At 38.3% G+C, this 12,677-nt stretch overlaps 1 protein-coding gene across 13 annotated transcripts in view; it reads right to left on the bottom strand.

The window, feature by feature from the left end:
• mef2aa (myocyte enhancer factor 2aa) overlaps window positions 1-12,677 on the bottom strand; it is a 93,190-nt gene that overhangs the window by 39,221 nt on the left and 41,292 nt on the right. For all 13 annotated transcript variants that reach the window (XM_042344007.1, XM_042344014.1, XM_042344008.1 and 10 more), the window contains 2 exon segments: window positions 7,059-7,249; window positions 4,801-5,004 (listed from right to left, as the gene is read on the bottom strand). In XM_042344007.1, coding sequence (XP_042199941.1) covers window positions 4,801-5,004; window positions 7,059-7,112 — 258 coding nt within the window. In that variant the 5' untranslated portion in view covers window positions 7,113-7,249.

The raw sequence follows: 12,677 nt of genomic DNA, 5'->3' as shown, positions 1-12,677 counted from the left end.
TGTGTTTTCTTGTAAAGCCAGTGTAGATGCCACCAAAGGACATGAAATGAAGATCAGTAGGTTTCACCCATAAAATACAGTCTCACCACTTTACAATATATCCTGTGAAGTGCTTTGAGATGTCTTGATGAAGTAATAAGGCACTATATTAAATGCAAGGATTCTTATTATTATTTGTAGTAGTAATAGTATTAAGTAATGGTTATTAAAAAAAACTTCAAATGTTATTTTCTGTTTATGCATTGATTCAAGTTCAGCAAGGATTCAAAAATGTTTTTCAGCGTGCATCCCAGACAAGGATTTAATCATCTTAATAAAGTTCTGCTCATTTCAACAGAAATTTTAACACAAGAATAGGTTTACTTAAAGATGAATAAACTGGCAAAATGCCAGGTTCAGTTCATGCTAAACCAGCTGGGGTTCATTAAGCCGCAGATCAACTCTCTCCTCTCCCGCCAACTCCATCCCTCTTTACGCAAATTCCAATTCCCCCAAATTGGAAGAAAACATATACATTTAAGATTGACACTGAATCCTGTAATATCTATTCTGTTGCATCTTTATTCCTCTCTATCTTTCTCACTTAAATACTTTATTTACTGCTTTACTGTCTCTCGCCCATGTACCCAGTGCAACCAAGAAGCCAGGTGAGTGTGCCGTTACCTCGAGGAATACACCGATGATGCTTTAGATTTAGTTGCTAGCAGAGAGATGTGCAAGAGGACACAAGCGATCACAGTCTCTAGCCTTTCCACCATGATCTGGCGAAAAACAGCAACTCAATAATGCAGCAGATCCCAGGTTTTGAGCTCAGTTCCAATACCCTAGTCTATCTGAGTTCCGATGAATTGGCCAACTGCCTTTCCGAATATCTTTTTAAATTCATTAATTTCTACTCTGTTAGTTTTTTTTAAAAAAAACATTATTGGGTTAACATTTCTTGGTTCCCTGAGTGTTAATATTTTTTTAAATTCACTTCACGTTCAGAATTGTAATTGATCAAATTAATTATAAGTTCTATGTGGCTTGCTCGTAACAGCAGCTGTGTCCCATTTGCATTCATTACCACGATATGAAATGGCAGCTTTAATGATATTCATAAATATTATATAATCAGGTTCACTTCCAATTCTGGCAAGCATTTATTTACCAGATATTTAATGATGATGACATTACCCAGCTGGCAACAAAGCAACTTTTTATTGCAGTGTCAGCTTCTTCTAAGTCGCTAATGATCAATATCATGCTTGTAAGCATGTTAACATTTCACAACATTTTGTACGCTGGCAAAGCACCCAAACGTTGAATATAACGATGAAACGGACAACAAGTAACAAGAAGTTGAGCATTAAATGCTTTTAGGAGAATGTGAAATGGTAGAATGGATAATTTGCTAAAATGTAATGCAGTTGCCTTGTCCTTCTTTGTAAAGTGCTCTGAGATCCTATGTAAATGGCCATTGCTCATTGTTACATCTATTTCCTGCTTTGCCGCACCGACCAGGAAACTATCCAAGTCATGCATCATGTTCATAAAGAGTGAAATGAATGCCACACCTACATGGTCCTAATAATATCAAAGGTTGCAGCTCAATTACATTATTGCAGAAATTGACTCCTATTTAAAAGTTACCGGGCACTTGTTTACAGTTGTGAAAAGCAAATGGAATGGTGTTCACTCACTTATACCAAATCTACATGGACTTAGGCTACACACTTTTCAAAGACTAGCGTATTTGATCCAGATACTATCTGGAAATCAATTTAACAAATATGTACTTGCAGATCTTGGTTTTGCAAAGATAGTTTTAAAACATTAATTTGTTCACACCCTGGTTAAACTGTATTATAAGTTTCTGCTGACAAGGCATTATATTGAACACCAAATTTGTTCCAGACAGCAATGGTGCTGCATAACGTATGCATTAAAGTCACAAGCTTGCTAAACAGAAAGGAAACATTCAAGAAAGACTCAAGTCTTCAAAGGGAAGTACAGCAGTAAGAAATGGTCAGAATCCTACAACAGAACCAGTGTAAAATCAGCGATGCAACCGAAAGTATAGTTTACCCAGTGGAGCCAAATGGAAACAAACTGTGAAAGGAAAGATGTACAGAAGCAGAAGCTAGAACTTCAATTAGGTCTTTGTTTCCACAGAGCTAGTAACAAATTAATCTCAATGCTGAAAAGCTTTAGAAAGGGATCTATCTGCACTCCCCCAGCTCAAAACAGTATGAAGGTTTGCTGATGAAAAGAATAATAATGTTTGCAACAATATTTCAGGTTAAGTACAATCCAGGATCTTTTGCCTTGTCCTACCCAACTTCATAACTGTGAACATCTCTGGGAAGCAGATCAATGGTTCTATTCCTCTTCTGAAAATAGCCCCTGTCCTTATGCCAAGAGCAACTGAGCGACCTATTCCACAGCCTCGCAGCCTAACTGAAGTGCCCAAGATGGAGATATTGAAAAAATTAAATAATTTTATGCAAGCATCACTGACAACTGGATATATTTGTCAATAGTATATTTTTGCAATGTGGAAATTCTGATGTAATTCTCAGACGATTATTTAATCCCTTCCATCCTGACACAGGGGAAACCTGAGCGGAATCCATACTTTCAATTGCACGCTTGAAATTCAGTTATTATTTAACACATCAAGTACAAAATAACCTTTGCAACTATCAAAGTACTGTATGTGTCGGATTTCATGGTGAATGAGGTCCAAGCAAATGTGTGTTGCAGACATGACCATTCTTATGTTAATCCGAAGCTTAATAATGTTCCTTGCGATTGATATAATTCCTTCTGCTGCCAAGATGGCTCAAAAACTTTATAGAGATTTCTACACTGCAATAATAGTGTGACCTTTAAGTATCTGTTGGTGAAGAAGCAGCCAATATGCCCACAGCACTGTCCCACAAGCAGCCATGAAGTGAACGGCCTAACATTTTCTGGGGGATTGTTGGCTAGGATAACGGGGAGAAACTGCCTTCACATTTTGCATAGTTCCATGGCATCTTCAACATTTACCCAACCAGGAGGGCAGGTAGGACCTCGGATTAATATCTCATTCGAAGAATGGCTCCTCTGATAAGGCAGCTCCCCCCAGCAACCCAATGGAATGTCAGTCTAGATTATGAGCTTAAAGTTCTTGACATGGGGCTTGACACCACAACCTTCTGGTTCAGAGGAGAGTGTGCTACCAACAGAATCAGGCTGACAAATTTGTAGAAGATCCTCCCTTGTGAAGGATGGGGGATGGGTGGGGTGGGGGGGGGGGAAGGAGAAATCATGTGGAAACTTCTCATTACTCATTTTGTTTCACCCACAAAATACAGTCAATTCACTTAACAGTATATTTTATGAAGCGCTTTAAGTTGTCACAAAAACACGATAAGGCACTACTTCAAATGAAAGGATTACTATTATTGGGACTAACAGACCATCAGAGCATCTCTCACCACACTCCAATTGAATAGTTTGAAAGTGGGGTTATTCTTTTGACAGAGCAACAGTTCACTGCGCAAATAGATTTATAGGAGGGGCAAAAATAAAATACAAAGACAAAAACAACTTTTGGCAGAAAAATTGTTTTTAAAAATTACCCTCAGGAAGGATGAGGACACGGTTAAATTACAGTTTGAATAATTGAGAAAAAGAAGGCTCTTCTCTTTTAAATGGTAGGGAATGTACTATTTGCTTATTTTAATTCAGCTAAATGACAGGGATGGTAAGACCAATAATAACTGGTAAGGAATACATCATTTATGTGTCATTTCTACTAATTTTAGATGAGGCTGTTTGCTGCACTGACTAGCCCAGCTTGTTTATTTTTGGGGGTATTTTTAGAAACTGCTTGTAGTTGACAAAACTCACCGATACAAGCAAAACATAAAGAAAAAGAGGATTAATTGTCACTGGTTTTAGAGGGATATCATCACCCCTCTAAATTTCTTGAAGAGCATTTTGGAGTTCACTTTCTAAATGTACAACAACAGTGTTTTGCGTTGTGAAAACATCTCAGTGTTTCTTATGTCCAATATGACGCACAATGATGAAAGTGATCTCCTTCACTGCTGACCAGCCATACAGCTATGCCTTTTGCCAATGGAATTTTGCCTTGAACACTTCTTGATCAACATTCAAGCATGGAAAGACTGTGATCCTAACAGCTTCTCACACTTGCCTTCTGACACTCCTACGACTGACGTCAGCTCAGTCAATCCCCACAGAGGACGCAAAGTGATAGTCTCAACAGGTCAGGAACTTTTCCTACAAGGTACGAGTTGGTTCTATTATTATTTCAAACTTTACATAGCTCAGGAGGCAGAATAATTTACACTGCATTTCTCTTCAACGTTCCTTAGTGGAACAATATCACTAAGAGCAAAACAAGCAAACTAAAATGACACGACCATCTTTCGTTTAATCCTCACTTCCAGCAGCAGTCGCATCTAGTCATTATGTCCAAATCCCAGTCTATAAAAGTAGGTTAAATCTGAAACCACTCCTTCCTGTTGTGATCCCTTTGGTCTTTAATCCTGTACATCACTCCCTCAGATTCAGAGATTTGGAATGTTTCTGATATCCACCTACCTACCATGGTGTGTGTTACAACTAAAATAACCTAAAATTGCATTGCCGGTGAAACAACTTTAATAAGTTGAATTCCTTATTGAATGTGTGTGCAAACCGATAACCAGGTCCTGGACACTGTGTTTATATGTGGTTATCGAATCGATTCTTAAAACAAAACTGGAGAAAAACATCACACTTTAAAACTGGACAGCAACCTACCTCAACAATGTCAGAGTTGGTTCTGCTTTCGTGCGGTTCATTATACTCTGTGTACTTGAGGAGAACTTTGTCCATGTCAGTGCTAGCATACTGAAACAATTTGTTTGAACTGTTGAATATTATCAGAGCTATCTCACAGTCACAGAGTACACTCAGTTCATAGGCTTTCTTCATTAATCCAAATTTTCTCTTTGTGAACGTCACCTGGAAGAAAAAAAGAAAAAAAGAGAAAAATCTTCACATCTGTTTTAGTAGTCTGAAAGCATGTGGTACAAGCAAACTGCCTGTAATTAAAAGAGTAAGGATTTTTTAATTACTATAATTAAGGGCACCTCGCAATAGTGATATTCATTTTTAATAAAATTTTAAAGCTGAATTGCCAAAATTTTTGAAGCCCCGAGTAAAACCAATATGTATAATTCAGCCTTTACTGCACAGGAGCATGTTTAAAAAAATAGTAAGTGTAGAAAATCACATTTGGATCAAAGCCATTTAGTTCCAAACAGATTTGACTCAGCCATTATTGTGTAACACAATTACACCACAATTAGACTGGTGTGTGTAAGCCACAAAGATAATTTTAAAATGGAGACAACATTTTAATTTAACAAACCTTTTTCTAATACTTCAGAACACAATTAAATTGCATTTATTTTAACCGTATTTGTAATTTGGTGAATACTATAATACTGATTTTAAGGCAGAACATCTGTGAAGCTGCATTATAATAGGATTCAGAAAGTAAACAGTATTATATAATGTGCCATCTAAAGGCAACATTTCATTTCCAGAAAGGTCAGACCATACACAATCCTCCCATGCTGCTCACAGGTTGAACTCAATCTCACATCCAGTTAGAAAGAATTTCATTTTGCACCAAATCGGGCATTCCGAGAAATCAATGGAGATGTGAAAAGAATAAGAAAATATTTTACGCTGTGTAAATATAGCAGTAAGAACACTAAGTTCTAGTTATATTATTGAATAGAGGCATGTGGAAACCACTTGAATTCCAAAGCAAGGCTGGTGTGTTGTGCTGAATTAACCCAATGGGTAAAGACAAATACATGGAAATTAAACATACTGCTGTGGTTTCCAAGCAAAGCAAATTGTAGTCAATGAAATCATGAAGAAAAAGTGAAAATATGTGTTCTTTTAACCCCAAAATAAACAAAATAAGCCCCAAGCACCATCTCTCACTAAGCCACGTATTTTGATTTCATGGTTATAACAGTTCATGTGTAGACGCAAGAACATCTCTGGCAGGGTATCATTACAAATTATGATTTTTAAATGTGTGTATCTGCAGAAAGATTCATACTGAACTCAAGTTTGCACATCCATTGTGTCAGTGTAGATCAAGATTTCATCTAGAAATTGTGCTGAACAATGAAAAATAATAATTGTGTGTGCCCACCGAGCTATCTGAGTTAATATAGATTTTGTGAAATTCCATAAGCCTTCAACTATTTTTCTCCTACCGATTTGCAATTTAAATATTTATCAAATAGCATAAGCAGAAACAACAACAACAACATTCCATTTATGGAGCGCCTTTCACATCGGGAGGACTTCCCAAACATCTATAAAACCCATATTAAATGAACAAAAAACCAGAACAGAAGGTTCTCCTTAAGTTTGGCAGAAGACTTGAAATCACACTATTATTCCAACTACTCAATAACATTTTCATCTTGAGATCACATTGCTTGGACCCTCACCATACTTGGAGCTTTCCAAATTTGCACACCCGATGCACTTGTCAAAAATTGGTTTCAGTAAATATCCAATTTTATTCATTATAATAATGATGTGCAAATAATAGTGCAAATTCAGAGCACAGAAGTCACGGCACTCTTGCTGTCCAATGCACTGTGTCGTAGAATAAGAGCGCTGGGATCTAATCCAGATTTCAGGCTCACTGTTGCAAGAGGCGCAAAGTAGAAACAGGTGTCGTCCGACACGGAGAATGGGAAAGTCACTTCAGGTCATTTTGCACACAGAATATTTTGAAAGCCCAATGTAAATGAGAACAGTTCAGTTACTAAGGAGGATTTTCATGCCATATGTTGCTGATTTTATCCATTACATATTTAGTGTTTTTAGTTAAACAGGGACAAGGTAATATTCTTTAATTTATAAAGAGACTTGGGCAAACCAAGCCACAACTCTGAGGATATTCATAATTTCAGTTTTAATAATATGCTGTATATCACATTTTTGACTGTACATCAATGCCATTTCCTCTCATTTCTTACCTGTCTGTTACGCTCATCCATAATCCGTGTAATCTGAATCTTTTTCCGCCCCATCTTCACCTTCTCCTTCCTATCTCCAATATATCAGTGTGCAATCCTAGCTCTGTCAGTTATCAATGTTCTAGTGCATGGTACAGACTTCTCAGTTTTTCCTCCTCTGAATCAGTTCAGTTTATGGTCGCCTTCAAATCCTGCAAAAATAAATTGACAGCTTGTTAAATAAAATAAAATTACGAAGTATATAATTTGTCGATATTCAAGACAAGGAAACAAAATGAATAACAATTAAGAACATTAGTTTTTCTGTTCGACTTTAACAGGGTCTGCTGATTACTTTCGATGGAGCAATTATTCCGCTGAATCTTAAGAGTAATTATTTTTCTGTTCAAGAAAATGTTTCAAAGAAAAAAAGGATTTTGGCTGTCAATGTTGACTCCTTGGTGGACTGTAGACTATTGGAATGCATGTCTGACACTTGGCACAAAACAGAATGTGCCATTTGGTAGAAAGCAATGTTTGCTTTAGTACTGTTAAAAAAACTGTCCAAAAAACCACCAACTTTGATCTTAGTTACACTGGTTGTAAGGTCATAACAATTGACTTTGTTAAATAGGGAAACATAAATCAATCCGGGTTTCCACTCCTGAATGATCATTCTTTTCCCCCCACTCCCACCCCAATGTCTTGCCTATTCTTAGACTTGTGCCATTGCAGTACTTTGCATTCCGTAGGATTGTATCCGATTCCCTGCCTCCACCTTGTTTTAACTGCAAGAGACAACATCTTGAGCAAGCTATCAAGATGATGAAAACATAAAAACATGCCTTCACAGCGAGGACAGTGCATACTCCACGTTCTCCAATTGAATGGATAAAAGATACCCACTCAACCATAACGATTGGGTTTTGTCAGTGTGATTAACAGCCTTTAAAATGGATTTCCAGCTCAAGAGTACCATTACAAAGACATTCCCTTTTACAAACATTTTTATGCAAACTCTCCAGCAGTTATATTTTTGTATGTGTACACACACAGCACATACACAGGCGCACACACACACAGGCGCACACACACACAGGCGCACACACAACAATTTTAAGCATTTGCCTTGGGTCATTATTCCCAATAATCCAGAATCTGACCAGAAGTCATTACAGGAGCTAATGCTGTCAAGTAAAAGTACCTAACAATTGCATGGAGCCTGTTGCACTCCACCAGGTTTGTCTAAGTGTTGCTACATGACCTAGTTTTAAGCAGGCAAAGGTACTGAGCATTCAACTCAGGGAAGCTAAGGTAGAATCAAAATTCACCTTACTTGTTTGTCTAACGACAGGATTTGAAAGCCGTCAACATGTTAACTGGAAAAAAAACACAGCTCTTAAAAAGTGACATGTTCTCCTCTACGACATGGTTGCCAGTAACAAGTGGCACAAACTACTATAGACATCAAACAAATTCCTCGGTGAGTAAGCCTTTCCCAGAATAGCCTGAAACTTGGCCACTGTGAAGTTCAGGTCCTCAGAAGGGAGTGTTCTTGAGATTTCTCGAGACTGACAAGGGACCTTGGGTGCCTGAGTGCATAAGCTGTGTGCCTCTTAGGAAGATGTTCTTCCCAGTCAGTCAGTCATTCAAATAGAATTACATATGAAGTCCCTGGAGATATAGATGGGTTGTCAGCACTGAAACCAGTCCAAAGGGGACACCTTGTATTGCTAACAAATTACACTCGGTCATAAAGGTTCCCAAATCTGAACCATTCGCAAAGCACAGTTGCGACAGTGTGGAACACAAGTAACCAAGGTATAAAAAAAGGCCATTACATTCATTGAGTCCACTCCTTTCATAGATCATGCAATACCTTCTCCAGCGCTTCCTCAGCCACTCAAACTACAGAGGAGGATGAAGGGAGGGGGGGAGGGTGGGGGGAGGAAGAGAGGTTGACTGCACAGAAATCACAGTAACCTGTGGAGTATTTGTTCATCGTAGTGTGTACTCTTTCTCACCCATATATTCATGTTCCTGAGTGGTTACCTAGCTAGTTATTTGTGAAGGAATCAATTGGCATTGCATTAGCTGATTTTATTGTAAATCGATGTACATATATTGGGGTAGGGAAGGGGTGGGGGAGGGAAGGGGCAGGGGAGGAAATAATCTAATCTCAAATCCCACTTGAGCAGTTTTTTTTAATGTTAAATGTATTCCTTCAGTTGTGCTCACGGTAAATAGTTCAGCCTCACCACTGACGGAGAGAGCATAATGAGACACATAGTACATGGAAATGTTGACACCCACCCATATCTAATTCGTTCCTCAGGGTACCATTATTTCCAGCTGAAAGCTTCTACATATTCATAGGTGGTGCCTTCGTCAACAATACTAGTTTCAGGGAATGAATCCATTTGGTTTCAACAGTGGTCCAAACTAATGTTGGTCATGGGTCAGGCTGGAAACTGGACAGGAGGCACTCCACAGCCTCAGTAACCTTAGGTTATAAAGCTGTCTAAACACATCAATTTAGCATAGACTTCCTTTTAAAGAGCCTCAAGGCATTAGAAACCTGAAAATTCTTGGCAGAGCAGGATTCTAGGAGAAGAATATCTCAGCATATTTTGTTTTACAAAAAAATGACTTAGAGGTGCAAGATGACCAAAACCTCTTCAGCCTTTGGAAATGCAGTTGTCCTCCCCACCCTTCAGTCTTTAGTTCAGCGTTCCAGGAGAGGCAGCAATACTTAATAGGAGGAGATTATGTTTCAGCGTCAATTCTCTTTGAGGCTCTGCCAATGCGTGCGTTTATGTGGGGTGGAGAACGGGGAAGGAAGGAGAGCTTGCAAAATGGCAGATTCAGGAAGTACTCATTACTCAAGGGGTTTCACCGATAAAACATACAGTCAATTCACTTTACAATATACTCTGTGAAGCGCTTTGAGACATCTAGAAGACATGAAAAGCGCTATATCAAATGCAAGGATTATTATTATTTATTATACAAGGCACAATAAAATGAAATGGTCTATTTGCATTCAATCGCTTACGTTTTTCCTATTCAAAATTAACGCCGAAAAAATTAAAGCACAAAAACACTGCAGTGCGGAAAATATAATGAAGCATTTCAGTTTTACATACATTTAGCAGAGAGAGTGAGAGAGAAGAAACTCGTGCTCTTTTAATCCATCCAAAAAGCTCTTATTTTTCAGAAAGATGATAGGTTAGACTACACACAACATGCTATATGAAAAGGAAAGGATAAGCTTCGTTTTGACTTTCGGATAGTCCTGCCCACCTCGTACACAAGTCTTTGAAACTGACCTATGTTTTTACATCCAGCTTACACAAATGGGCTGACCTTCAAGTCACATGCTTGAATCATGGTGGCTCTTTCTTCATCCCATTCTCATTTAATCCATAGTGACAACATGAGCCGATTAACCACGGCACAATCCATTCAGTGCATACAAGGGAAACAGCCACTGCATATGATGTCAATTTGGCTCGAGGAAATGACAGGCCTCCTCCATGCACTTTAGCTTCAAGATTAGCAGCTTTATGTTGGATTCTCGGGAAAATAACTACTCAACTCGCTGATTACATAACACTAATACAAAGCCCTCTCTCTTCACCTTTAGTAGTGTATTGGTCTTTAGGCCAATGTGATCCTCGGTGTTATCAGTGATAAGTTTTTATGCTTGGCAAAATGCTAATTGTTAGAGTTTCTCCAGCATTACACAGACTGTTCCTGCACCCCCATAGGTAAAACTCAAGAAAATCTTTGTACATTTGTAACAACACAAAGGCACAGTCATCACCACTCACCAGCCACTGCAAGCAAGGCAATAACACTCATAAAAATAACAAGTTTATGCATTAACAGGTTTGCTAGGTTGAAGGAACACTCCAGGTGAGGTGTTTTGAAGGTTTTAAAACGGATTGCATCATCCTCTCACCAAGAAAAAATATTGGTCAGACCCCCTCCCCGTCCCCCACCCCCCCAAATGCCAATCAGTATCCAATAGCAGGAAAGTGCAAGATACCAGATTAACTAGCGTTGAATGTTTCCCCTCCTTTGACATTAGTATATAGTCAAAAAACACAATCACCACTTTCTTACCAGCAAATGGTTTCAAAGGTCAACGCTGTGGGTCTGGTACAATAACTTTGACAAGAATTGCTTTTATGGCTGCTCTATACAACTGCTTTCCAAGATATTTATATTAAGCCAACACCACATGGGAAAAGTAAATTCCATCTGCAGCATCCCATGAAAAACAATGGATCCATTAACTGACCCACACAAAAAAAGAAAGCATCCAACGAGAGTCAGAATAAGTTTCTGTTAAAATGGCAGATTGCTCCAGGGCTGGTCCATTAAATGATTCAGGCCAATTTCTGTGCAAGTGCACTATCACAAGATGTTGTAAACACAGCTAATCAAGCGCCAGCTGCAGAGAACTACAAAATTTCCTGTCACGCATCTTTGAAATGTTGATGGAGATGACTATTTGAATTCAGAGATACTCTACCGCTTCCTGTCAGTGCACCCAATTGAGATAAAACTCCCTTCCACTCCACCTGTACTTGTATCTCCTCATTTGAACCCAATTCAGTGCCTGTACAATTAAGCCTTTTGAATAAAAATTTTTTTTAATTGATCTCCCAGCAAGTTCTAAATTGTTCATCTTCCGAGGGGCATCAACACATTGTTTCTTTGCTCCAAGCAGTCCACGATTACTTAATCCGTTACAAGTTTGTTTCTCATTTCTCCACTCATAGTTTATGCCACCTGATAGCTTCAAAGACACTATCGTGCAACTCCTAGCTAACATTAACATAACATAGTTACCTTCTTTCCTCAAAATTTATATTTTCTGCCCCATTATATAATCAACACAAGAGACTGAAGTATAGTCTGTATCTGACCAATGTTATTTTCTCACAATTGCCCCCAGATCTCCCTCAGCTAGTCCATCAATAATACACCAAATCTATACTGTATATCTTATTAAATTCTGTGGCTCAACCCCATCTGCTCCAGTTAAATCACCCAAGAAAGAAAGAAAAAAAAGTCATTCACTCGCTCTAATTCTTTGTCATTGATGGTAACTACTCCTGGCACTTCATAGCTTCTAATGTACATGGCATTGGGATTTGTTGCATCAAGGGCTAATCTTCATTCCGTTTATGCTTCTCCCACAACTTCTATCAACAATCGCACAGCGCCTTCATCATTACAGATTGTCAATATAATTGCTAAAGCACATATTCTTGACACTTTTTTTAAATCAAGTTTTTTTTTAAAAGAAGTCCAGCACAATGAGGTGATGACATGAATCTCTTTGTCAGGACCTCCTAAAGTAACGCAGAATACATTTAACAACTTTTCATTAATTGGCACAGTATTGATTAACCTCCTCTTGTACATTTGCTGATGCAAATCAATTGTTGAGATGCACAATAATTTGTCACTATTTCACCATGGACCTCTTTCCCTGGTTGATATCAAAAAACTGTTTAAAGGCAACAGTTCCATTACCTCCAACAATTTCTCTATGCTCCAACACAGCAGAAACTGGCCAGCTGTTCTTGACCAGTTTCACATCCAGCTCAATGTGATGCAACACTC

The sequence above is a fragment of the Callorhinchus milii genome, unplaced genomic scaffold (genome assembly GCF_018977255.1).
Source record: "Callorhinchus milii isolate IMCB2004 unplaced genomic scaffold, IMCB_Cmil_1.0 Scaffold26, whole genome shotgun sequence".
Taxonomy (NCBI): domain Eukaryota; kingdom Metazoa; phylum Chordata; class Chondrichthyes; order Chimaeriformes; family Callorhinchidae; genus Callorhinchus; species Callorhinchus milii.
Note: the sequence above shows the minus strand (reverse complement) of the source record. Positions and strands in the feature narration are given on the sequence as shown.